This window comes from Prionailurus viverrinus, chromosome D3, assembly GCF_022837055.1.
Source record: "Prionailurus viverrinus isolate Anna chromosome D3, UM_Priviv_1.0, whole genome shotgun sequence".
Lineage (NCBI taxonomy): Eukaryota > Metazoa > Chordata > Mammalia > Carnivora > Felidae > Prionailurus > Prionailurus viverrinus.
This window is the reverse complement of record NC_062572.1, coordinates 725773-753248: the sequence shown is the minus strand read 5'-3', so window position 1 is coordinate 753248 and position 27476 is coordinate 725773. Positions and strand designations below refer to the sequence as shown.

The window sequence follows — 27476 nt, the reverse complement described above, 5'->3', positions numbered from 1 at the left end:
AAAATACTGTCTTCTGAGACCATCAGAAAGGAATGGAGTGCATCTGTAAGCAAAAACGGTACTGGCGGGTTTTGTGCGCAGCCGCAACATGCGGGTGTAAGACAAAGTGCAGGCCCGGGGAGCACACCCAGCTGAGGACGAGAGGGCAGTGAGTGAGCGATGGCCTCCGAAGCCACACCCCGTCACAGCAGTAATCCCACAACCCACCATTTCCTCTCGAAGCTGTGAATGTTTCTGGGAGTATCTCCAATTATTCACGAGGATCCGTCTGTGGTCCTTGTTGGGGAAGGTCTTCAAAAAGACGTGACTGCCAGTCGACCTGTGAGCTGGCCCCACACACCCGGAGGCTCCTCACCCTCTTCCCTCCTTGGATATGGACTCCGCTCACCTTTCCTGCCCACAGAGCCTTGAGATGGTGACGTGGGACCGAAAACGTGTGTACAGCATGCATGAGTGAACCGCTGAGGCTTCCACAGAAACTTCTGGAGGGTGGGTGCAGGGATCCGTTTCATCCTCCCACCCGAGACAGGCCTCCTACAGAAGTTCTTTGGCTTGTTACACCTGGAGTGGCCGGCCTCTTTCTTAGTTTCTCTCTGCCCCCCGTACGGGGGCCAGTTACACATTTCTCCCGGAAACTACCAAGAGGGTTGCAAACTAACACCTGCCACGTGTGGTGGGCACTCATTCTAGAACAGCCTGGCTCTGGTTTTCCCCCAGGCGACGATGGCGGGGGCTTTCCTGTGTCCCTCGTGTGTCAGCCGGTGCCATAGCACCACTGAGTGGTCCCCAACACCTCTTCTGAAAAACTTACACTCCATTTGTTAACATCATGAGACCGGTTTCATTTCCAAGGGCGATTATGAAATCTATGCTAGCTTAACTCAACGTTTTTCACAACCATGTTAGGAACAAAAAGGGCCAAAAAACAGCAAATTCACCACCATCAGATTAATGTACTGTTTCATCACAACACTGCTTAAGATTTTACTAAAAACGGTACTTGCCCAGACACCAGTGAGAGCAGTCTTTCTGAAAGCTTAGAATTATTACCACATGGTTTTAATAATAATTTCATTAAGTAGCTTAAAAAACAATGCAAAATCACCTTAAGACACACGATAATGCATTCATTGAGGCCAGGGCCACCTTCTATAAACAAATGAGGAAATAGACGACCTAAAACCTCAGAAAACAAGAACCACAGTCTGCAAAATTAGGACAGAAACACTTTTAATTTCCATCTGGATATTTACAACAACATACAGGACAGTACGGTAAGGTTTTATAGAAAACAAACTGCCACTGTGAATATGCTATCTGTATTCTAATTTCTTTTGAGAACAAAGATGCCTTTTATAAACGCCATTGGCTTTTAGAATAGAATGTATTTTTCTGTGTTTTATCTAGATTGTCACATCAGTGTTACACACTCTATGTAACAACCTTTAAAATTTTTAAATCTAAATCTAGATTCCAATATTCCTGACCTGTCTCTTATTAACACATGAAAGAAATAAACTTTTTTTAAACACAAGTTCCCAATCAGTTTTCATAGAAAAAAAAAAAACAAAAAAAAACCTCATGCCTACTTAGTATCTCTGTATATTCTCAAAAAAGCAAGTTTCAGGAAAATAAAAAATAATTTACAAAAGGCACTGAATTTAGCAAAAATTGGTAGAGCTTTGCATTTTGGATAACACTGGACATGCTCACAGAGCACCAGCAGCGTGTGAGCGGTCACGTACACCCGAGAAAGGTCGGCCCTCAACGTGGGGCCGTGGGTTGGGTGTCAATCATGGCAGTGGTTCTAAGGTGGCCCCCACGCTCCAGGCAGACCCCCCAAGAGGTCACGGCCAAGGGGAAGCTGAAATAAATGCACTACGGTAACTGACCAGGACTCAGAGATAAACCTCTAGTTTCTGTACTAAAACACGACACTTTTACACAGGAAATCAGAAGGAAATGAATTCGAAAATATGGAATACGTTTGAAAACCAGAGAACAACTTAAAGATCATTTTATTGGTATCACTCTGGCAACTAAACAAAGTAACTGCAAGTGCAGGTTTCTTAGGTCTGCTGCTGGCCTGTCCAGTGCTACGGACGGTTCCTAGGACTCCTACAGACTAGAGGATTTATTCCCAGAGAAAACCTAGTTCAATGTTTGTAATGACCCAAATTAGAAACATTGCTGCAAGTCTAAGACTTATTTAAGGTTCGTTTACTGCCGGACAGCCACCTTTATCAACTGGCCTAATCCACTGGGATCCACTGGCAAAACAAAGATTTTTCTATCATGAACTAGAAAGTCCAAGACTCCTTCCCAGAAAAGGAAGACGACACAAAATTCATCTGTTCTAAGAACGGAACTGAAGTGAATGAAGCTATTCGAGGGGCGCCACCGCCGATCTGGCCGCCCCAACTCTGGCACCCACAACCTGCCATCCGCCTGGGACGGTGAGCTCGAGTCTGCGTCGGTACAAGTGACAATTCTCAGAAAATCTGTATCCGAGTTTGCTTTCATCAAGTTCTCCCAAAACACCAGAGAACGAAATTTTATACAAAAAAAAATGTGCATTTTCTAAAATTCTTTTAACTCTCAAAATGAGAATAAATTAATCAGAATATATTCTTTTTGGTAGAATTTTAGCAATAAACACGTTACCCTTCTTTCTTTACAAACACAGAATAAAAGACGCCCAGCAGCTGGCACCAGCCCTACAAGGCCGTGAGCTGGGCCAGGCGCGCCATCCTGCGGAGGCGGCCCCCGCCTGCGGGGCTATAGCGCCCAGGGCTGCCCAGGCCTGGGGAGTGGGGTGTGGGGCCGGGCTTCCCGGGGCTTCTCCCTGGGCTGCAGCTGTGGGGGCCACCAAGATCCGGCTGCCAACACTCCAGCCTCCCTTTCAGCGCGGGGCTCGGCCAACTGAGGAAACCAAGAAAGGTCTGTCAGCATGGATGGTGACGTGGGCCCCGTGCCCCAGCCCTGCGAGGCCTGTGGATTCACAGCACACAAGCTCTTCCACACGAGTCCCATGTGGCCCTGAACAAGACCCCCGGCTGCTTCCATCCTCTGCCCCAACCTTGTTGGCAGCACCCAGTCCCTTTCTCCCCAACTGCAGACCCCCTGTCTGTGCAGGCAGCCACATGTCAGCGTGGCCGACCCATCTGCCAGTGTCCCAGATAAGCCACTGCGTGCACACACACTGACTCAAAACCAGACCGTTCTGGAAGGCGGCCACCGACAGCCCCCATATAAGAGACCAGTGACCCTGCAGGCCCACTGACCTCTGTCTGTCTGAGGGGGAGAAGCATAGGACAGCGCTCTTCCACCTGTGGACAGCCGGGTACCGCTGTGGGTCCACATCCGTACCCTCCAGAGCGGCCAACACGTCCCGATCCAGTTTGGACGGCTCCTCTCTGCCAGGCAGAAAAAAAGGAAAGAAAAAACAAAAATACTCATAGTTAGAAACACAGACTTCCAACACCATGATGTTCTGAACTCGAGGGCTGGGCACAGGAACAGAGCAGCAGGACGGAAGCACGGGCAGCTGGTCCGTTGCTGCCACTGCAGGGCTCGGCTGTGGAGGACAAAAGCCACAGTGGCAGAGAGGACACACCATCCCACTGAAAATGCAATTCTGAGCATTGCCACCTCCGAAGGTCACCAACCAGAAGGCTGAGACTCCCCGGGATGCTCTTCCTAAAACGCACCAAGCTCTCAGCGCAGCTTCCCTAGAAGTACAGCAAGACGGGAGGCTGAGCTGGAAAGGAAAACGCGTCTCCCGCCAACTTGGAGGGTCACAAAAAGCACCAAGAGCTACAAACTCATCAAAGACATAGGAGCCAGGAGTGCACGTCCAACCAGGTTGCGGGCAGAAAAAAGCTTCAGGAGAATTAGGATGGCGCCATGTGCTCCCACATCCACCCCACAGCCTCCCACGTCCACCCTCACCCCTACCCCCATGTGCTCCCACGTGCTCCCACGTCCACCCCCGCAGCCTCCCACGTGCTCCCACGTCTACCCTCATGGCCTCCCACCATGTTCCCACGTCCACCCCATGGTCTCCCACATCCACCCCCACCCCCATGACCTCCCACATGCTTCCAGGTCCACCCCCCAGCTTCCCACGGCCTCCCACCATGTTCCCACATCCACCCCCACCCCCATGACCTCCCACGTGCTCCCACGTCCACCCCTGCAGCTTCCCACGTGCTCCCACGTCTACCGTCATGGCCTCCCACCATGTTCCCACATCCATCCCATGGCCTCCGACGTCCACGCCACCCCCATGACCCCCCATGTGCTCCAACGTCCACCCTCGCAGCCTCCCACGTGCTCCCACGTCTATCCCCACGGCCTCCCACCATGTTCCCACATCCACCCCACAGCCTCCCACGTCCACCCCCATCCCCATGAACTCCCACGTCTACCCCCACGGCCTCCTGCCATGTTCCCATGTCTACTCCCACAGCCTCCCCTGTCCACCCCCACACCCATGACTTCCCACATGCTCCCAGGTCCACCCCTACCCCCATGTGCTCCCATGTCCACCCCCGCAGCCTCCCACATGCTCCCACGTCTACCCTCACCGCCTCCCGCCATGTTCCCACATCCACCCCCACCCCCATGACCTCAAGTGCTCCCACGTCTACCCCCATGGCCTCCTGCCATGTTCCGTTCCCATGTCTACTCCCACAGCCTCCCACACGCCCACAACCCACTCATACCCAAAAAGGAAGAGCCTCTGGATGGGTTCCTTCCTAGCTGGGACCCCTGAGGGCTCTGGGGATGGGGAACTGTAGCTCTGCTGTGCCTCGTGCCCAGGAGCGTCAAGACCCAGGCGTATCTTAGCAATTCTGGCTGACATTTCATTTTCTGTCCTCATTTGCTCATTTGTAAGAGCATCAGCAGCAGACGGCTCTAACAAGTCCCCCTCCACCGCATCCGTTCTTGATGTCGGGCTCCGTCTGTCTGCAGTTTTCATATTTTTATTTGGGGTCTTAGAAAAGTTACTTCCTAGATCTTGCAAATTTAGTTTATCAAACTCAACAGTCAGGCCCGGTACCGGTGAGAGAAGGGCTTCCTCCCCACGCGGGGCTTCTGGCCGCCTCCTCCCCAGAGTCTGGCCTCCGCTTAGGGGGCTACAAAATCCATTCTTGCTGCTGTGGGCACTGGTCAGGGTGGAGGCTTCTATGAGTTCGGTCTCCTGCTCCAAGGGAAGGATGTCACACTCCAAGTCCCCAAAAGTGCCAAGTGTGGGCCGGGTGTTGTTCCGAGCTGTGTTCTGCCGATTTTTAATCTCCTCCAAGCTCAATTCGTCATCTTCATCCAGAAAAGCCCTCACGGAGATGGAATTGCCGCAGTTCCGACGGCCTGCAAGGGAGAGGAGCAGTTGTGCAGAGGCGCGGGCGACGCAGTCTGCGACACGTCAGGCAGCACGGCTGCAAATCCCCGGGACCAGCCAGAAATCAGCCTCTTGCCGAGGCCGCCTCCTCAGCCCCTGACAGATGTGAGCTGCCTGGGAAAAGCCAAACAGAAAGCACAGCCTCCAGGCCCAGCACCCTGCCCCCAAAAGCAGGAAAAGGAGAAGGAAGTCAAGGGCAGGCACATGCGGTCATGACGGTGGCTGGCACCTCCCATGACTCGCCAGGACATAAGGGGCAGGCGGAGCAGCAGGCATCTGCTCGTTCACATGGACATGCTTCCTGGTCCGCAGCCACTGGACACGTCCACGTCCTGAGAACCTACATGTGCCTGCGCGTCCTTACCAGAGACAGAGGCATCCTGATGGCTGGCTTCGTTTTCTCCCGACTCTTGGGCATCGTTGCGCACTTCCTGGGGAGCGAGATATTCTTCTAGTTTTTGCAGACCCTCCTGGGAAGACAAGTCAACAAAGCAGCCCAGAAAGTCCCAGTACTCGACCCAGGGATACCCCAGCTCATGAGCCAGCTCCCTGCAGGAAGAGATACCATCCATCAGTTAGAAAACCAGTCGGAAAAAACGCTCACAGAACCAACTATACAGAAAAGAGCCACTTTGTGCTAAAGTGCCCAAGTAATGCCTGTACTTCTGGTTATGATTTTTACTTTTATCCTAAATTTGGGGCTAAGATAGCAGTTTTTATTTTCTAAAGCAGGCCAGGACTGAGAGCGGTTTCACTCATGAACTGTTACACTGAATGTATTAAAGTCACGGCAAGGAGGCCTTGACCACCCCACTCGCACCACAAACGACCCTGGTTTTGGCTGAGCACATAAATAAACGTTTGGAAGTTCTTTTGAGGTTCAAGTTGTCAACCTGAAACTAGGCACGTTATATATGTGTGTGTACAGACACACACAGACACACACACACACACATATACATACATATACATAGGGAGGCGGGGGGGGGCACATATTTTGAGAAAAGGCTTTGAAACAACTCAGTGTAGCCTTATTTGATGACGCTGTATTCAGCATCTTGATGGTGGGAAAAATGCTTTTCTGGGACTTTTTACTAGTAGTTTCAAGCCACACCTTCTTCTTGTGTTTTATTTCCTCCTTTACTGCCAAGAGGGCACCCTCTGTATGACACGTCACACAAAACACCATGAACCCAGGCACGCTACCCATCAATCTTGCCGGGAGAGTGGCTGCCACGGCGGGATCACACCTCAGTAAAGAGGCTTTATGTCCCCCCAGTGAACGCTTCCCAGGAATGACATTTTGCAGGCTGTTAACTGGTTTCAACACAGACACACGCAGCGGATGAAAGGACACTGCTACTCAGCTCCGTGTCGCTTCATACTGCACTGGCAAGTACCTTCCCACTCTCTCTACGCCTCTTTCTGGATCCGTCTTCCTGACACTGTGAAAGAAGCCCGCTTTCTCTCGAGGTGGGGTCTTCCAGAGCCTGCGGAAGTCTTCTGCCTGAGGAGAAACCGGATGGCGCGGTGCTCACCCAAGTCACAGGTGAACGAACAGAACCAGCGAGCACCTCCCAGCGCCCCTCCTCCCTCCCCCTCTGGTCTGGCAGCCTGACGCCGGCGCTCACACAGAGGCAAGTCTCCGAGGGGGCGTGGTCGTGCTCCTTTCCAGGGGCCCAGGCTGGGCTGGGAGGGTCGGAGCTTCCCGCGGGGACCCCGAGGCCAACACTGGAGAGCTGCCACCCTCAAACCACTTTCCCATCACATAAGAGTAAATGCATGTTTATGTTTTCAGGTCACTCTTAACTAGAGTCTTCTTTTACACAAATGAATCTAATCTTAACTAATAACACCTGTTTTTGGAGACACTTCTGTAACTGCACATAACTATTTAAAATTATTATTATTTTTGGAGCGCCTGGGTGGCTCTCAGTTAAGCATCCAACTCTTGGTTTTGGCTCAGCTCATGATCTCATGGCTCCTGGGTTTGAGCCCCATGTCGGGCTCTGCACTGACAGTGTGGAGCCTGCTTGGGATTGTCTCTCCCTCTCTCTCTATTCCTCCCCTGCTCACGTGCACTTTCTCCCTCAAAAGAAATAGACTTTAAAAAATAAATGAAATGATTTATCTTTACATTTCGTTAAGATGGTAGGTTTCATGTCAAGCGATTTTTGTTTTTTTTTCAGATTTGATTTTTAAGTAGGGGCATGTGGGTGGTTCAGTCTGTTAACCTGACTTCAGCTTGGGTCACAATCTCGCATTTCATGGGTTCAAGCCCTGCACTGAGCTTTGTGCTGATTGATAGCTTAGAGTCTGGAGCCTGCTTCGGATTCTGTGTCTCCCTCTCTCTCAAAAATAAACATTAAAAAAAAAAAAAAGATTTTATTTTTAAGTAATCTCCACACTCAACGTTGCCAATGTTGGGCTTGAACTCATAACCCTGAGATCAAGAGTCTCACGCTCCACCCATCAAGCCAGCCAGGTGCCCCTTTATTAAAAAAAAAAAAAAAAAAAAAAAAAAAAAATTAAGTTTATTTATTTATTTTGAGAGAGAACAAGCAAGGGAGGAACAGAGAGAGAGGAAGAGAGACAGAATCCCAAGCAGGCTCTGCACTGTCGGCAAGGAGCCCAATGTGGGGCTTGAATTCACAACCCTGAGATCAAGACCTAAGCTGAGATCAAGAAGAGGTGGACGTTTAACCGACCAAGCCAGCCAGGCGCCCCTTTAAAATTATTTTTAACGAGAGGAAAATGACACACAGTGTATGAAATACCTTGGCCCAGAAGGTGAACTGCACAGTTTGCAAATGCAAGTTTCCTAGTGACAATACAAATCCAGGAATATGGGAATAGACAGCCGGGCTAGACCAGCATGTACTGTGAGAAGGGCCACTGACAAGGACCGGAGCACCAGGTGATGACAGCATGGAGGGTCAGCCCAAGTAAACTTCACTTCTCTCACGTATGGGCTCACCACCGCATCCGCTCTGGCTAGCGAGTGAGGAACAGGGTTAAGACACGTTCTGGTTTCTCCAGCAGATGTTCTCAAGCCTTGTCACCAACTGACTACCATTCCATAAGTCCTGGTCTCAACACCAAACACAAAGCAAGAGCTGGAACACCCGGCACTTCTGGTGGGGATGGCCAGGAGCTGGTTCCAGAAGCTTCCACAGCAGCTCACCTTGGATGGGCTGAGGGGCCCTGCAAAGGCTCGCAGGGTCAGAACAGGGTCTCTGGGGCCGCCTCCACCATGGCTGACGTGAGAGGTCTCGGTCATCTGGTCTGAAGACCACAACTCCCCGATCACCGGAGACGACGTGTCCTCAGCTCTCAGGAGTGGCACGTAGTAGTGGCCTGGGAGGAGGAGACACCGGCTAAAGGCATCTGCTTGGGCAGGTCCTCACCTCAATGCCGTGTCAGGCAGTCTGAGAAACACCAGGGTTTTGCAAGCTGTTCAGTGATAAAAAGGCTGCAAAAGCTCTAAAAGGTGCAAAAGCTCTGGAGCCAAAAGACCTGGGGAAGCGGCCAGTTTTTGCCAGACTCACTCAGCCACATATTGTTCCTCTGCCAGGAAAATAAGGGGAAGGAAGGAAGGGCAGCAGCAGACTTCCTCACCCCCAGGTACTAAAAGGACTGGGCCTGTGTGAACAACATTAGCATAATGGGAGTCTGAGAATTGTTAAAAAGAGAAAGTTCGATTTTAACTCTCTTTTTTAATAAATTTTTTTTAAGTTTATTTATTTTTGAGAGAGAAACATGCAAGTGGGGGAAGGGCAGAGAGAGAGAGAGGAAAACACAGAATCCGAAGCAGGCTCCAGGCTCTGAGCTGTCAGCACAGAGTCCGGTGCGGGGCTCGAACCCACGAACCACAAGATCATGACCTGAGCTGAAGTTGAACACTCAACTGACTAGCCACCCAGGCGCCCCTACGATACAATCTTCTATCATCGAACACACAACTCCGAACAGACCCGGCATCATGCGACACTCTCGTGAAATGCGGAAAGAACGATGGTGGACTGTGATGATGTCACCTGGGACGGTGTAGCAGGAAGGGGTCCAGACGCCACATACAGAAGGATAGCTGTGGCTGTGGTGTGCCAATAAAGCTTTATCTGCAAAGGAGGTGGCAGGCCAGGCAGGCATCTGCTGACCTTTGCTTTAAACGGATCTAACAAACTAAGAGAGAAGGAAAGACGGGAAATGGGGCCACCAGACTTCCAGCTGAAAACGAAAGGAAAGGCACCTGTGCCTCCACCTTCAGAACACACTGGAAACAGCCCAGAGGAAGCCACCGGCAACAACCCCTTTCTGAAACCGGCCATCTTCACGCTTCTAAAGCTCTTCACCATAAAAGGCAGGCCCAGAAGGCGGGGAAGGGCCCCCACAGCCCTGATCAGGAAGGGCTGCCCCCGTGGCTCACGCAAATTCAAGCATCAGCCTAGAACGCCGAGGGCTGGGCCAGGGCGGGAGCAGGGCTGCCTCTGGGAGCCAGGTGAGGACAGTCCTAGCTGTAGCTACAGGAGCGGCAGGGCCGGGTGCAGCAGGCGGCACAGGAAAGGGCTGATGGGGAGCCACTGACACCCCAGACCCAAGTCCTCCAGGAAGGGCCCCTCCCACTCTCTGCTCTGCCAACTTGCAGGCCGTGCCCAGGTAGCAGGGACCAGAGAGGGTCCTGCTGCACGAGACACGGGCAGGGATGACGGGGTGAAGCCACGAGTAATAGTCAAAGGACAGACAACCCGCGTCTCTCGGAAAAGCTCAGGCTTCAAAGGAGGGATGACAGGACAACAAGATGGCATTGAGCTGGGGGTTCAGGAAGCAGAAGACGACCCTCAGGCTGTCACCCTGAGAGAGGATCCACTCCCCACGACGCCGGCCAGGGTCCCCCTTACCCTTTAAGTACTCTCTGATCCGCTCCTTCAGCTCCACAGACTTATTTTTGCTTCTTTCACAAATGACCTATTTTAAAAAGACACAGTATGTGAACACTTTAAATCTTAATTTGTCACATTTTATCATTAAAATAATTTTATAAAAGCAAGTTTTAAGGTTAACAAAAAAAGGATAGTGTCCTAATGGTAAATATTTCATCAAACTCACAACCAAAAAACCCATGTTGAACAGTACAATTTTCTCCCAAAACGTTCTATAAAAGCTAAAGGGGTCAGGACAAGAAAAACAAACCCTGGGAGTGAACTGATTTTCTTTCTTCGTGTTACCCTACACTTTCTAGTTTTCCTCAAGGAAAGGCATGTTCAGTTAGGCAAACACAGGCAGAGACACTTGTAATTTTTAGTTCTATGAGCTCCAATGCCTGGGGGCCTGTTTGTTGCTCTTGTTTGGATGGGTTAAAACAGTTCCTATTTAACGAGAATACGGTGTTTTATTCTTGCTATTCTAGGAATCAACTTTCTTCCTTAAAGAATTGCAGGATGTTCCAAGAACATTTTTACTAGAAATAATAAAAAACCACAATAACCTTAAAATAAGGAAGGAACTACAAAATTAACATCTCCTGCCAGCCTGTGAAAAAAACAAACTAAACTCTACTCTGTAAGTAGTGCAACTATTTTTTAAAATGTGTAACTGATTGTGAGGAAAGGCAAATGCTTTTTTTTTTTTTTTTTTTTTTTTTTTACTGTTTATTTTTTATTCTTGAGACAGAGCATGAACAGGGGAGGGGCAGAGAGAGAGGGAGACACAGAATCCAAAGCAGGGTCCAGGCTCCGAGCTGTCAGCACAGAGCCCGACGCGGGACTCGAACCCACGAACTGTGAGATCATGTACCTGAGCCGAGGTCGGATGCTCAACCAACTGAGCCACCCAGGTGCCCCGAAAGGCAAATGCTTTAAAGAATACCAGTTACTGGGGCGCCTGAGTGGCTCAGTCCATGAAGTGTCCAACTTCGGGTCAGGTCACAATCTCACGGTTCGTGGGTTCAAGTCCCGTGTCGGGCTCTGTGTTGACAGCTCAGAGCTTGGAGCCTGCTTGATATTCTGTGTCTCCCTCTCTCTCTGCCCCTCCCACACTCATGTTCTGTCTCTGTCTCTCTCTTTCTCAAAAATAAACAAGGATTAAAATTTTTTTTTTTAATTTAAAAAGAATAGCAGTTACCAAAGACCATCTTATATTGAATAAATATACATACCTATGCACACAAACAGTTGAGTCAGACATACATGTGAAAAATAATAGTCATTTTCTGAGTTATAGAATGAAAAATTTTTTGTTTACATGTATTCTAGTTTCTATAGAAAATGGGCACCATCTTCGTAACCATAGCAACTACACAGGTGGCATCTGCTACCAGATTAAGATCCTTACAGATTCCATCTCAAGGGCTGGCTGACCCAGGTCAGCTTGCCAACAGCTCCGATGCACAGTACAAATCACGCTTCTTTCAGTTTCCGTCAGGTCCACCTCCCTCCCCACCTCACTTCTGCCCTCTCTAAGGCACATTTTGCTCAACGGCCAATATCAATCCTAACAAGGCTTGTATAGGTCAGGTGAGAATATCTGGGAGGGGCTTAGGACGGCGGCTGGTACATCATGAGCTAAACACGTCAGCTTTCAGTACCATCATCCTCATCTCTGCCATCACCAACCTCACCACCATCATCACTGTCATCACCATTACCAGCACCACTAGCACCATCATCCCCAGCCTTATCATCATCACCGCCATCACCACCATCATCATCATCGCCGTCATCCCCATCTCCATTATCACCACCACCACCAGCACCAACATCACCATCATCCCCACCATCACCACCATTTCCCTCGTTATCACCACCTCTCCACTGTCATCCTCACCACCTTCTCATTACCATCAGCAACATCATCATCACCCAAACGACCAACACCATCACCTCCTCTGTTCTCTAGTTCCCTGGTCAACTGAGGTACGCACAGAGGAAACTTGATGAAAGCCAGGAGCTATGCCTGTTACTCAGTAATCATGGTCCTAAGATGTGCCTGTGACGCAAACATGTTCAAACAGTTACTGTGACTTCACAGTGACTCTAACTTTGTGTATTTTCATATCTAGTACTATATAGTAACAGCAATTTAGTAGATACTTACAGACGCATCTGGATGGTTCAGTTGGTTAAGTGTCCAACTCTTGGTTTCGGCTCAGATCATGATCTCACAGTTTGTGAGATGGAACCCCACATCGGGCTCTGGGCAGACAGTGAGGAACCTGCTTGGGATTCCCTCACTCTCTGACCCTCCCCCACTCATGTGCATGTGCACACACATGCAGATGCTCTCTCAAAAACGTAAATAAATAAACTTAAAACCAAAAATAAATACTTACATCTTCAGGAGTTTTATCATATTTATTCCTTGGGTTTTTTACAATCAAAGGGTGTGAAGAAAGCACATTGACCACGTCTGCATTCCCAAACTTACAAGCAAAATGCAATGGTGTGTCATAGCCCTGTGAGAGGTGCAGAGGAAGAATATTTATTTATGTTTGTCTCATAAAGTTGCTTTAAGATAAAAATAGGTATTTAGCAGAACAAAAAACGCTCAAAAACAAAAGACCATAGAAAGACATTGTTTTTATAACTGAGAAATAATTGGCATGTTAACACTTACCCTCACTTGAAGCCAGAGCTTGAGGCCAGCCCAGCACCCCACTTAACAGGTGCCCAGGCCCAGACGGAGCTGACAAGTGAGCTGGGGCATAACTACCGCTCAGTAAACTGCATCTTTAACAATTCAGGGCCCAGTACAAAGTCCTTTGATCAATGCTCAAAAGGTGAGGTACACAGATGGATGCAATACCCAGAATAAAACAAAGTCTGTGAACCTGGTCTGCCCTCAACCCTCTCTGGCGGCCAACACCACAGTAAATGAGACTCTCTGCTCCTGACCTCAGGACGCTTCCCAACACTCCCCGGATACTTTCCACTGAGGCCTACAGATCAGCAGGCCTTCGACTAACAGCGTCCCTGAGCCCAAGAGCTGTGGAGCCCGCCTCAACCAGGCACCCTCACTTGCAACGGCCACAGGCTCAAATGCCGCACATCCGAAACAGAACCCACTCCCATCGACCAGGGCCAGGAACTCAATGCCACGGTCCACCTGTGACTACCAAGGATGGCATGTCCCGGCTCGCAAGTCCCCCACGTGCCGGCCTCCCCTTAGCCTCTTGCACAGGCTTCCGAGACTCCTCGTGGGCCTTGCCACTTGCACTCACACACCGCCACCTTGTGCATCCCCCAGAGGTGATCCAAGTGATCCCGTGGGAACAAATATCCTCCAGGAGGCACCCACTCCCTGTTCCACACCCTCCAGGACCACCTCACCATCCCACACGACTGCCCACACGAACCCGGAGAGGTCTGGGTGTCTGCCTGTAGCAGTGCTGACCGCACCCTGCCCGCTCGTCCAGGTTGGCAAGCTGCCTCAGCCAAGGGCAGCCACCCTGCTCTATGGCTGTCTGAGGCCACGATGACACAGAAAGAACGACCAGGCTCATGTTCCAGTATAGCTTCATTTATCAAAATAGGCCGGCCTTTCCTAGATCTGCTCTAGTGCATTCTCTGCATTAGCACTTTCTCAATTCATGCTGTCCTGGGGACACTCCTGCTCTGGGCCCGAGATCCATTCATAGCCTGACCTCCTGTGCCAGGCCTGCAGAGGCGGGGGGACACCGATCACGGCACAGCAGGGGTGAGTGTTTCCACTCGGCACCTAACAGCCCGCGTCCTTCTGGCCACCCCTCTCCCTGGCACCACAGAACATCCGTCTCTAACCTGTTCCGAGCTCTGCAAACGTGACTCCCGCCTCTGCCCGCATTCCTGCCGGGAACCGCTTCTCCTGCCCAGACAGCAGGCTCTGGGTGCTTCTCACCGACACTGGGCTCTGCCAAGCCAGGTACTTGTGTCTAATACTTTGATTCCTACTCTTAGTGAGTTCTGCTCAAAGATAGCCTATAACATCTAATTTCAAGAATTTATTAAGCGTTCCTTGTGGATGTACATATGCATATTTTCTGTAAATACTGTATTTTCTGTAGGGCACACGCTTCTCTGCTTTACCTTTCAAGTCACACTTCCTGATTGCAATAACCAAGTCAGGAATCCTTCCTTATTGAGTCTAAAGCACAGAACTCTGTGCTCCTTCTGTCTTCTTTTACAATCAGTAATGCTTCCATATGTATAATCATCGCTTTCTCCCATACCTCCTTCTAGAATTGTGCCAGATTGGCCAAATGTGTCTTCACTCCCTCTTTTCTCTCTTGTTAATTTAAAGGTTACCCTTGCTCTGCGACCGTGGAGTTTGATGTGTCCCATTCAGTATGTGTCATGAAACAGTGAGTCATGACACCTTCCGCACGCTTCTGTCATTCCCTCTCCTGCCAACCACAACTTTCCCAACTCCCGGGCTTGCTCAGGGCTCACAAGTCTTGGCTCTAAGCTATCACTGGGTTCTGCCTTACAAAACTATGTAAAATTCTTCTGTTTTAACAATTCTTACATAAGCTTTATGCACCATTAAAAACCAAACCTTTGAGATTTTTACCTCCACAGGAAAGATTCCTCATATTAAGTGGGGGAAAAAAAAAACCACACAGAACCCTCGAATAAAAGGCACCACAACCTCTTACTTTCTTTTCTCTCTAGGTTTTGGCGTTGGCTCAGCCTCTCATCAAAGCCCAGCTCAGGTCTCCCCGGACAAAGGCCAGGAGGGACGTGTTCCTGCAGCAACTCTGGCCACAGGTGAGACCCACGTACACCCCGCCTGGGGCGGCAGATCTCCTATGTGCGAACAGATCCCATCCCCGCCCCTAATTCGAAGGCAGCTGAGCGCAATGAACGCGCGTCTCCTGTCCCACCATCCACGTGCATGGCGATGTGGGGAAATGCACACGGGGACACCAAGCTTGCTGCCAGGCTGACATGACCTCTCCTAGGAGCACTCACCACTTTGTCAGGCGTGTTTAGGTATAGGTCGACGATGTAATAGATGCGCTGCTGCAGCATGTTCTGGTCATCATCCGGGTACATGAGTCGCATAAACTCGGGGTTTTCCAGAGTCTCTAGGGTCAGCTGGCAGATAGAAGCCTGATTCTCTTTGGCAGCAACGTGCATAACATTGTACCGACATCCTTCCTGAAAGAAGACTGTAGATGTGAGCTTCGTTTCTGCCAAGCACAGTCTTCCGAGGCTAACGGTGCCAGAAGCAGGCTTACCTGCACAATGGTGGGATTGTCCCCCGAACCAATCAGATACCGGGGGTTACTCCAGGTGAGATCGGAAAAGGTGTCGTCTTCTCCCTTCTCCACAGCCTTTCGAAGTTTGGCAGTGAGATCTTGAGTACGGGGGGTTTTGTAACTGTTGGCTCGCTCTTTGTTTACAGTTTCAGACTCAGGTGGGTACAAACCATCTGTCATCAAGAGAAAGGATTTAAGAATGTTTAACTTCACCAACATTTTCTCATCACCCACTGTGTGCTACGCTGAGGCCGCAGAAATCGCCCCCACACGAGCTCATCACCACCTAGTTGGGAGTGCGCTAGCCAACAGCGGGGCACAAACGTGCCACCACAGCAGGAGTCCAAGTGCAAAAGGGCCTGAGTGGCCTGCAGCTAGAAAAGGCTGCGAGGAGGGTGAGGGCACACCACCGCACGCACACAGGAACCTCCACGTGCATGGAGCACGCCCACGAAGGCAGAGTGAGCCAAGACTATTTGTCGTTTTAATTACAACACCCGAGAATGTCTGAAAACAATCTGAGTATTTTCACCGACTGCAAAGAGGGAAACCTCTAAGTATTAGAAATCACTGTGGCTTCATCTACGAAGCACCTGTGTGAGCAGAGGAAGGAAGCAGAGGAAAACAGGCTGGCGGAGCTTTCGACTGAAGGCTGTATGTCCATAAGGAGAGGGTGCCTTCCCCGGGAGCCCCAGCCGGCCTAGGAAGCAGGACAGCTGCGGGCTCCAGGAGGGGGCAAGGCGGAGCGTGGGCCACGGTCAAAGGCTGCTGGGGTTCTGCACAAGGCCTACCGAAAAGGCCTCTCACGAGACCCCTGTTCAGAGCTGGAGCAGGTGTGGTGGGATTCCAGGCTGCAGGAATCCCCCCACAGGCCAGCTCTGTCCGCAGGACTATGTGTGCCAAAGCAGGCACCACCGTCCTAGAAGTAGGTGTGGCAGCAGGCGGGAAGGAGACAGGTCTCAGCATCTAAGAAAGCCCCAGGATCCCATGGCAGCAGGCAGAGAGGGAGACAGGGGCAGCAGAAGGGAAGGGCCAACAGTGGCCTTGTCAGGTTCAGGGCCCACTCAGTGCCCCGCTGCCTCTACCCTCAGCGTCCCTAGTCCTTCCCAGACCAGGTGGCCGACCCACTCTCCTTCGGCTACTCCGTGGCCTAGGCCTCAGCTCTCTACTTCCTGGCAAACTGGACTTCTCTCAAAGGAGGAGAAAACCAGTCACAACACATCAAGAAAGAGGGCCCAGAAACCACCAGGGGTAACCCTGACAGCAGTCCCAGAAGCGGACTGCTGTATAACTCACCTTTCAGCCCACCACTGCTCATGAGTGGTGCTGTTTTCACAGGAGAAAGTGCTGAAGAGGCTTTGCTGGGAGAAGGGAAATAACCACAAAGTCCTCTAGCAAATTTCTCAGCATCTTCTCTACTTGAAAAAGCTTTAAATCGAGACCCTTTGATCATTCGGACGGCTTGCAGTGCTTCCTTTTTATCTTCATAAACATGAATCCTTTCTGTGTAGGAAAAGTAACAGGGAAATCACAGAGAAGTAACTGGCTCACACCCGAAGGCCCCGAGTTTCATAATAACCATTACCAGCTGTCTGATTTCTTTCACATTAGTATTTCAGATTTGTTTCTTAAAGGTTTTATTTTTAAGTAATCTCTACACCTAATGTGGGGCCTGAACTCACGACCCCAAGATCAAGAGTCGCACGCTCCTCCAACTGAGCCAGCCAGGTGCCCCAGTATTTCAGGTTTTTAATCTTAAAGCCATTTTAAAAAAATGTTGACTTCTTTTTGAGAGACACAGAGATGCATACATGCACAGGTGAGGGGCAGAGAGAGAGACAGAAGATCTGAAGGGGGCCCTGTGCTGACAGCTGTCAGCACAGAGCCCGATGTGGGGCTTGAGCTCACAAACCGTGAAATCATGACCTGAGCCAAGTCATTCTTGAGAAAAAGGGCCTTAGCTAGTCAAAACAACACAGTTAATAAGACTGATCATATGCATGGACGTGAATGTAAATAATGTGTATGCTATACACATGTGTAACTTTACCGTATCTAAGGATATGATTTCATACTGAAAAATAAAACTCCTGGATTAATGTTATAAATAAAAATAACAAAAAAAGCAAGTTAAAAATTATGACTATTGCAAGAGAATTTTAAACATAATTTTGGGTGGGGAATGCCTTTCTAAGTGTACCAAGAAACCCAGAATACATAAAGGAAAAGTTCCTATTACATAAGAATATTAAAGTTCTGTAGGCGAACTATCACAATCAAGCTTGCTTGAAACTCTCAAAAATACATAAAATACAAATGGGAAGAAAAAAAATTTTTTTAATGGGGAGAAAAAAATTTTAACCAATATAAGAGAAGAATCGTAATGTCTGTTGCCCAGTAAAAACGGTCAGTAGATATGACCAACAGATTCATACAATTAATAATAAATTAAAACCATATAAAAAGTAACTGACCTAGAAGACAGAGGTTTCCCTTAAAACATAAAAAGGAAAGTTCAATAACCTGGAGTTTGGCTGACAGAACGGAAACAAGACTTCCCTTTTTACAGATATAAAACCTTGCATTCAATACTGTAGACAGACTGGAAAAGTTACTCTCTCAAACACAGTGAGTACTAACAGCTTCTGGAGGGCAGTGGCTTTCAAAGGAAAATGCACACCTTTTGGGGTGTCTGGGTGGCTCAGTTAGTTGGTCGAGCATCCGACTCTTGACTCTGGCTCAGGTCATGATCTCATGGTTCCTAGGTGGCTCAGTCAGTCAAGCGTCTGACTTTGGCTCAGGTCATGAACTCAAGGTTCGTGAGTTGGCCCACAGTGGCCTGTCGGCCGTCAGCAGAGCCCACTTCAGATCCTCTGTCCCCCCCTCTCTGCCCCTCCCCTGCTCGCGCGTGCTCTCTCAAAATAAACATTCAGTTCTACTCATGGTACATAATGTGTCTAATCTCCTATTTTGGGGTGCCACCCCAAATGATATCACAATAGTGATAGTCCGGATTTCTGACATTCTAATCAATATCAGGCTTTCATTAATTCTTTCCAATGCTACCTACTCTAGTCTTGTTTAAAATTGCAATTCTTGGGCGCCTGGGTGGCTCAGTCGGTTCAGCGTCCGACTTCGGCTCAGGTCACGATCTCATGGTCCGTGAGTTCGAGCCCCGTGTCAGGCTCTGTGCTGACAGCTCAGAGCCTGGAGCCTGTTTCAGATTCTGTGTCTCCCTCTCTCTCTGACCCTCCCCTGTTCATGCTCTGTCTGTCAAAAATAAATAAACGTTAAAAAAAAAAAATTAAAAAAAATAAAATAAAATTGCAATTCTTTGATGTTGAAAATTACTTACAGCTGCATTAGCCATTTACATTAACATAAAAGGGGTTCAGCTTATATTGAATAAAAAAAAAGGAGGAAGAAGATTAATCAAGAAATGGTAGCCAGCCAAAAACTACTTGCAAGTGAAGCATGTCTCACAGAATCCAATTTTCTTTATAAAAATTCACATGTAAATTTACAAATAATTCAGCAGAATTCTATATAAAAATGGTGACGATGGTTCATTTGGGGCAATGCAATTATGGGGCCTAATTCTTCTCTGTAGTTTGTGATTTTCAAAATCACCTTCCCCTGCTGTCCATCCACCCCATGTGAGAAACACCAGGTGCCTGTCACATTACCATTTCTTGCAGGGATGTCCTCGTACGCCGGGCATACCCCATAGTACAGAGGCGGCCCTGCAGAGGCCGTCACCATGGCTTTGTGACCGTTGACCCCAGTGGCAGCACCGAAGGACAGAGAGCAGGTCTTAGACATCACGACATCTTCCTCTGGAGGATTCAGGCCCACGCTGTAACCAAAATCTCTGTCCTCAGACAAGCCAACCTGCTCAGGTTGGCTCCCTACAGCCGACTTCCAATTTCTCTGTGCGTCCTGGCTTATGGTTGTGGCTCCTGACATGTCGTGGCCAGGAGGCTGTGAAGGCAGTGTTCTTCCATGCTCTAGTAGAGCCTGAGCCAATTTTTTCTCAAAAATGAACCTTGTGGTTGATGTAATGGGTCCACATTTCAATCCAGCTTTCACAATTTCTTCTCTAAGGTCATCTGGATTCAGGAGTTTCAATCGAGCCAAGATAGCGTCCATTGTCCTCTCACCTAGGCCAAGACAAGAATTAATCTGATGGTGAGAAGTACATTGTTTTCTTACGAGCAACAAAACAAAAAACACAAGTGGCAAAAATGCTGGCTTCAGTTTCATTTCAAGCCAGTGTTTGTCCATATTTTTGGTAGTCTATGAGCCTCCTATGAGAGCTTTCTGAAACTGTTTCCCAATCGATCATAATCTAACCAAATTTAGATAAGCAATTTCTGGTTTATTTGGATAAGAATCTTAGAACCTGATACTACTACGTGCCACAATCACACTAACTTTCTAAGTAGGTACTCACACTGGCACATCATTTGGTGCTACTTAGAGTATAATCTAGAACAAACCCAAGGAGGGCATGTGAACAATATCCGTCAAAAATACAACTCTAGAGATGCATCCTATAGATACATGTGCACTTCATTCCATAAGTAAAGGAAATTATACAAAGATTTAACCAGAGGAGCCACAGAGATGGCTCTGGCAGTCACTTTGCTAATATTAGGTAGTTAATGTTTAAGGTTTGGGGGGGGGAGGGGCTTTCCATGTGCCTGGCTCCGGTGTAAGCGCACTACACAAAGTATTTAACCAGCATGATTTCTCTGTGTGGCAGGTCTCACCACTGTTCACCCCACTTTACAGATGAAGAATCTGGATCACAGAGACACTCAGTCACTTGTTCGAGTGACACAGCCACTCAGCGAGTGCATCTGAATTAGAGCAGGAGCTCTAATCCACACCTTCAGAGAAAGAGCAGGTCGCAGGTTTAAGTGTGGTCAGCAAGAATCGGGGAGAAGGAAGAAATATTGGGGTACAGACTAGCGTTGTAATGGGGCTGGAAACAAGCACTTAGGTGAGAAAAACTGGAGGTGTGAAGGACGGATGGATCAGAGGCCATGGGGAGGGGTGTGTGGGCCTGCAGGCAGCCTAGGATGACACTCAGATTTCTGGTCCAGGTGCCTATGAGTGACCTGACCCAAGGCAGAGAATACTAGAACTAGAAGAGGTGGAGACTTACGCACTGAGCATCAAAAACATCTTAATGCCTACCGATCAGGTGTTTCGATTTAGAAGTTCAGAGTGGGAAAAATTGGTTGTGGGAGTCACAAGCACATACATGCTGGCTCTAATGCCAATAATAAACCAGGAATAACAAGGAACAAACACAAAGACAGTGAGCCTAAAGTGGAACCTGACAGTAAAATGAGAGAAACCCCTAGAGGAGATGAAGAGAAATGCACACACTGATACAAAATGAAACCAAGGAGTAGAGGGTTTTAGGAGGTGTTTACAAATGAAGTGATGGGACATCCAGGATTGACTTGAAAACACTCTAGCAGGGGGACCCGTGGGGGGGGGCACGGTCGGCTAAGCATCCAATCTTGACCTTGGCTCAGGTCATGATCTCACAGTTTGTAAGTTCAGGCCCTGCATCAAGCTCTGATGGTGTGGAGCCTGCTTGGGATTCTGTCTCACCCTCTCTCTGCCCCTTCCCTGCTTGTGCACCTGCTCTCTCTCTCTCTCTCTCAGAATAAATCAATAAAAAATACATAAAAATTAAAAAATAAATTATTCTAGCAGGAGAGCAAAGGAGGGAGGCAGTGAGAGATAAAAAAGATTCACAAAATATTAATACCCATTGTAGCTGGATGATAGCTATAAGCAAAGAGTTCTTATATTACCCCATCTTCTCTGTGAATTTCTTTTTTAAAAAACTTTTCATGCCAGGGCACCTGGGTGGCTCAGCTGGTTGAGCATCTGACTTCAGCTCAGGTCATGACCTCACAACTCGTGGGTTCAAGCCCCGTGTCGGGCTCTGTGCTGACAGCTTGGAGCGTGCTTTGGATGCTCTCTCTCTCAAAAATAAATAAACATTAAATTGTTTGTTTGTTTGTTTTTAACTTTTAATACCATCTCTCCCCACCCAACTCCAAGATTTCAAAACTGGCTATTACTTATTGGCAAAGGGGATACTGGCCTTTTAAACAATGAGTGTACCGCACAGACCCCAAATCTGCCACAGAACTTCAAGGGGAGGGCCTACTGACCACTCCACCTGTGGGGGGGGGTACCCAGGTGATTCCCTACAAACCTCGATATAAGAGCAACAGAGGTGGCTCAGTGATGGGAAACTGATGTGAAGGTCACAAAGTAGGTCAAAGTCACATGCAAGGGGTTGGGATAACTGGGGCAGACGCTCCAAATAAACAGAGGCCACACCCATTCCTAGAAAAGTGCAGTCTTCATGCCATTCCTGTGTCTCTGCTCTAAAGCCACCCTTCTGATCTGGGCTAGTTTGTCCTTGCAACCAAGCAAGCCCTAAACAGAACAATTCCATCACATCACGGCAAACTGTGTGACCTCGGACAAGTTATGTAAACTCTAAGCCTCAGTTTCCTCATCTATAAAATGGATATAATAACAGTTCTACCCCTCAGGCTACATAAGAGTGAGGTAAAAAATACATGTAAAGTCCGTGCTGCTAGGTTTGACACTGACAAATTATTCACAACTATTTTAATTATTAGGTTACACAGGCTTATTATTTTGTAGCGCATGTAATATGTTAGAAAGTCAATCTGAATAAAAACCAGTGCTTTAATACACTGTTTAATACACACGGTAATACAGTATACGAATACCTGCTCACCTGTACCAAATAAAGAATAAAGCAGAAACTCCCAATAGGAGTGGAGTATGGAAACTGGACAGGAAGAATGGACAGAGGGCCAGCACAGGGGAGAGAAACATCTCTGAACATCGCTCTTATGTTCTGACTTTTGGAAACACGTTTTTGGGGGGTGCCTGGGGAGGCTCGGTAGGTTGAGTTTCCGACTTGGGCTCAGGTCATGATCTCACAGTTCATGAGTTTGAGCCCCGTGTCGGGCTCTGTGCTGATGCTCAGAGCCTGGAGCCTGCTTTGGATTCTGTGTCTCCCTCTGTCTCTGCCCCTCCCCTGCTTGTGCTCTGTCTCTCTCTGTCTTTCAAAAATGAATAAATGTTAAAAAAAAAAAAAAAAAAAGAATAAAAGAAACACATTTGTGAGTCACATACTAAAAAGTAAATAAACAAAAAGATGGAGAAAGACCTTCCAAGTGGACAAGAGAAGCACAAGGAGTGGTGGTGAACGAACCCCGTGACTCTACATTCCACAGGTCCACGATCCTGAAGCTACTTTACACCAGCCTGAGGGGTCGGCAAGCACCTGGATACACCATGGCTAAGGAGAGTCCAGTTCCTCACTGACAGAAGGGAGTTACAAGCAAGGAGGCTAGAAATGGGGTCAGCAAACATCCATAAAGGGCCACAGACTAAGGGTGAGACTTGTGAGCGAGAAGGTCTCTCGAACACTCAAGAACAGCTACAGATCCAGCAAGACTGAAAAAGCAGGTGGGGGCTGGATTTGGCTGCCAAGATGCGGTTTGCCGACCCTCGACCCTCGGGCTGGAATCCAAAGTATCGGCCAAACCCTGACTGACAGAGAGACAAAGATGACGGTACAGGAAACCCAGTCAGGTCTGCGAGCTGAATGAACACTCCCAGGCTGTCCTACTCCTAGTGATTATGTAAGCTACTAACATCAGGGAATCTAAACGAATGGCATAGATTTAACTTTTTATTTTGAAAAAAACTATAAACACAAATAATAGTATGGGAAGTTCCTGGGGACCCATCGCTGGTGACAGTGCCGCACCCAAATCAGGGAAGTGACACCGGCTAAGCCTCACCAGCGTCGGCACGACTCTGCTCTTCTTTGTACGTGCTTCCGCCACCACCCATCACGTGGATAAAGTCATGATCACAGAACTGCCCCCCCCCCCCCCGCCCAACCCCCTCCACTGTCCCCAGACCCTGGCAACCGCTAATTGTTCTCTTCCACCGTAATCTTTCAAGAACATTCTGATAAATGGAATCACACCCTCTAAACCTCCTTGGCTTTTTTCAATTAGCACGACACCCCTGAGACACACCACCACCTCCTTCCTTCTCACTGCTGAGCAGCATTCCGTGGTGTGAACATGCCAGTCTTATTACCCTTTTGTCCCTCGAGAAACATTTGGGCTTTTTCCAGTTCTTGGAAACTACAAGTAGTTATAAGCATTCACATACGGGTTTTTGTGTAAAAATGTTTTCATGTCTCTAGGATAAATGCCCAAAAATACAGCGCACAGTTACGTTTTTGAGAAACCGCCAAATTGATTTCAGAGTGGCTGCCCCTGTAACATTTCCACCAGCAGTAAATGAGAGACCCAGTTTCTCAGCATTTCCACCAGCAGCTTGCGGTACTGGCTCCTTTCATTTTAGTCATTTTAACAGGTGCAGTATCTCGTTGGAGGTTTAATCTGTATTTCACCACCGGCTGGCGACGTTGAGCACCTTTTCGCACATACATTTGCTTCATACTAGTTTTGTAATTTTTTATAAGCCTAAAAAATGACTTCAGTGACACCTGGGTGGCTCAGTCGGTTGAGCGTCCAACTGTTGATTTTGGCTCAGGTCATGATCTAACGGGCTGCTGGGATCCAGCCCCGTGTCGGGCTCTGCATGGACAGTATGGGGCCTGCTTGGGATTCTCTCTCCCCCCTCTCTCTGCCCTTCACCTGCTCGTGAGAGAATACAAGTACCTCTCTCTCTCAAAAACAAATAAATAATCTTAAAAAAAAAAGGGGGGGGGGCGCTCCCAACCCTGACCTCGTGGCCCCACACATCATCTAGCTTCAGCACGCAGGCGGTGTGCAGTCTCGGCGTCGTGTGGCTACTTGGCAGAGGGCTGGCGGTGTGACCGGACAAATCAGCGTGCTATTTTCTCAACATACCGGCTAAAACTCTCTCCAGGAGGCGAGGAAAGGGAAGCAGCCCAAGGACGGAGGGGAAGCGGACCGGGTGTCAGCAGGCCTACAATCCCAGCCGGCCCCAGCCTCTCAGCCTCCCAGCCGCGTGCTCTCAACCACCGGCGGGCCTTCCTGGGGCCTGTCTGCTCAGCTGCAGGGCCAGGACACCAGAAGGAAGCCATCCGTACGGACCCTGACGGTTAGCCCCGAGGTCCCGAGACGCGGTCATTAACTTTCCTTTCTGCTAATTAAACGCCATCCTCCTATCAGAGTACTTAAGGAACGGCCGCTGATTCTCCAAAAAGAAACCCGACTTTCTGGCGAGAGGGTGAACTCAGTATGAAGAAGCAGGGTCCCTAACGCCTGCAGGCGCACACGGTCTGGGAAGCCCACCACTGTGGCACGGCAGAGCGAGGCCGCGAGGGAGAGGAGACCGCAGGGCCTGGAGAAGAACTCGGCCAAACGAGGGAGCCAAGCAGATGAAGACTGCCCGCAGACAGGGGCGCCACTCCCGCGGCTCCCCGCTTCCCTATCGTGCGCGCATGAAGCCTCCGGGACTTACTCCAGGCCTTCGCCCGAAACACAAAACACCAGACTCGGGCCCGCCAGGGGAGGGGGCAGAGCCCTGCCCCGGGACAGAGTCGAGGCCCTGGGAGGGGTGGGGACCCGGGCCGGGCGGGGGGAGGGGACACAGGCCACCAAGCCGAGGGGACCCGGGCCGGGCGAGGGGAGGGGACCCAGGCCACCAAGCTGAGGGGACCGGGCCGGGCGAGGGGAGGGGACACCCCAGGCCACCAAGCCGAGGGGACCCGGGCCGGGCGAGGGGAGGGGACCCAGGCCACCAAGCTGAGGGGACCGGGCCGGGCGAGGGGAGGGGACACCCCAGGCCACCAAGCCGAGGGGACCCGGGCCGGGCGAGGGGAGGGGACCCAGGCCACCAAGCTGAGGGGACCGGGCCGGGCGAGGGGAGGGGACACCCCAGGCCACCAAGCTGAGGGGACCCGGGCCGGGCGAGGGGAGGGGACCCAGGCCACCAAGCCGAGGGGACCTGGGCCGGGCGAGGGGAGAGGACACAGGCCTGAGGAGTGAAAGGGACCCAGGCCGGGCGAGAGGAGGGGACCCGGGCCGGGCGAGGGGAGGAGGCCCAGGCCACCAAGCTGAGGGGACCCAGGCCACCAAGCTGAGGGGACCCGGGCCGGGCGAGGGGAGGGGACCCGGGCCAGCGAGCGGGGCGCGGGGAGGGGGGGTGGCGCTCAGGCCCAGGCCTCACCTGGGTCTAGGGCCGAGTTCGCGGCCGCGCCGGGCGGCGGGGCTGGAGGCCCGCTCCGGCCCAGGCCCTGCGGCCGCTTATCCAGCCGCCGCACCAGCCAGCGCACCGCGATGAGCAGCACGGACGCCCCCAGCAGCTCCCACACCAGCGCCGCCCACTCGGCCGCCGCCAGCCGCGTCCACAGCATCGCCGCCGCCCGGCCGCCGCCGCCGCCCGGTCGCCGCCGCCGCCGCCGCCGAGGAGGCCGCCCGCCTCAGGACCCCGCGACCCGAGCTGCCCGCGCCACTGCCTGACGGCGCCGCACCCAGGGGTGGTCGGTGCGGAGCCGGGACTGCACGCGGGGGCCGGGGCGCTCGCCCGCCGCGCCCCGTAGCCCGGCAAGGGAGCGAGGCCGCGGCCCCCGCGTGAAATCCCGGCTCCGCACCGACCACCCCTGGGTGCGGCGCCGTCAGGCAGTGGCGCGGGCAGCTCGGGTCGCGGGGTCCTGAGGCGAGCGGCGTCCTCGGCGGCGGCGCCCGCGAAAGGGGGAATCCCGGGACCGGCTGGGGACAGGGGAGGGCGAGAGGGCGGGGGCTCGTGGGACGGGCGGAGGGGCGGGGCAGGGGGCCGAGGGGGGCCCGGGAGGCGGGCGGAGGTCCGGGGGCGGAGGGGGCGGTGGGATCTGAGCGCCGGGGGCCGGGGGCGGCCGGGGGCGGGTCCTGGAGACCCCGGGGGCGGCCTGAGGTCCGGCGCGCGAGCCAGGGCGGGGGCGAGCCGGGGCCTGGGCGTTGGCCGGCGGTGCCCCCGCGAGCGCGCTAGCTCCGCGCGGCCCCAGTGGGAACGGGGCTGCTCGCGGGATCGGAGCGACCCGGCTTCTCCAGGCCGGAGTCGGCATTTTGTTCTCCCGGACCCGCTTTGAAACGGCATTGGTGACCGCCTGGGCTTTTAGAGAACCACGTTCTCCGCGCCAGACAAAGCAGGCGACCGGGCAGCTGCCGCGTGTGCGCGGGAGAACTGCTTCCTGCCGCCCGTGAAGCCGGCCTTACCTGGCCGGCCGGCGTTGTATTCCCGTGGCCTGAGTGAATCTGTTTCCTCCCGGCCCCAGTCCTGGGGCGCGGAGGGCTTCCCCGAGGAGCAGGTGCCCGCCGCTGTAGTCTAGTCGGGCTCCAGGCTGCGTGCTCCCATTCCTTCCACGTTGGCGCAGAGGGGCTTGGAGCCGAGCAGGGGTGGCTGCGGGGGGAGGGGTGGACTATAAAGTGGCGGGGGTGGGGGAAGGGCCGTAGGGGCTGATGGAAGCGTTATGCTTGTCAAGCCTGTCAGAACTCTCCGACGTGTACGATGAAAAGGGTGACTCTTCTGTAACATTTAGAAGTTTATTTTTTGAGAGGGAGAGTGCACGCAAGCAGGGGAGGGGCAGAGAGACAGCGAGAGAGAATCTCAAGCCGGCTCCGAGCTACCAGCAAAGGCCAACGTGGGGCTCCCGCCGAAATCGAAGAGTTCGATGCTTAAGGACTGAGCCACCCATTCGCCCTTGTAACTCAGACTTTTTTTTAAAATGTTAAAACCCTGAAGAAATACAATTGACATCTTTGGTAAAAGCAAATT

The 27476-nt window shown here is 51.0% G+C and overlaps 1 protein-coding gene across 2 annotated transcripts; it reads right to left on the bottom strand.

Annotated features, from left to right (window-relative positions):
- Positions 1 to 1213: 1213 nt before the first annotated feature.
- Positions 1214 to 27064, bottom strand: ANKLE2 (ankyrin repeat and LEM domain containing 2). Of its 2 annotated transcripts, none has more exons than XM_047828100.1 (13): positions 26918 to 27064; positions 19325 to 19798; positions 16935 to 17141; positions 15618 to 15811; positions 15349 to 15537; positions 12732 to 12854; positions 10303 to 10369; positions 8589 to 8761; positions 6805 to 6911; positions 5769 to 5953; positions 4728 to 5373; positions 3285 to 3416; positions 1214 to 2922 (listed from the first exon to the last, which is right to left on the bottom strand). In XM_047828100.1, exons 2-13 carry the CDS (start codon positions 19785 to 19787, stop codon positions 2718 to 2720), a joined length of 2691 nt encoding a protein of 896 aa, XP_047684056.1. In that variant the 5' UTR covers positions 19788 to 19798; positions 26918 to 27064; the 3' UTR covers positions 1214 to 2717. The 2 variants fall into 2 exon arrangements, with proteins under 2 accessions (XP_047684056.1, XP_047684055.1); XM_047828099.1 differs by lacking the exon at positions 26918 to 27064 and adding an exon at positions 25893 to 26113.
- Between the last annotated feature and the right edge of the window lie 412 nt (positions 27065 to 27476).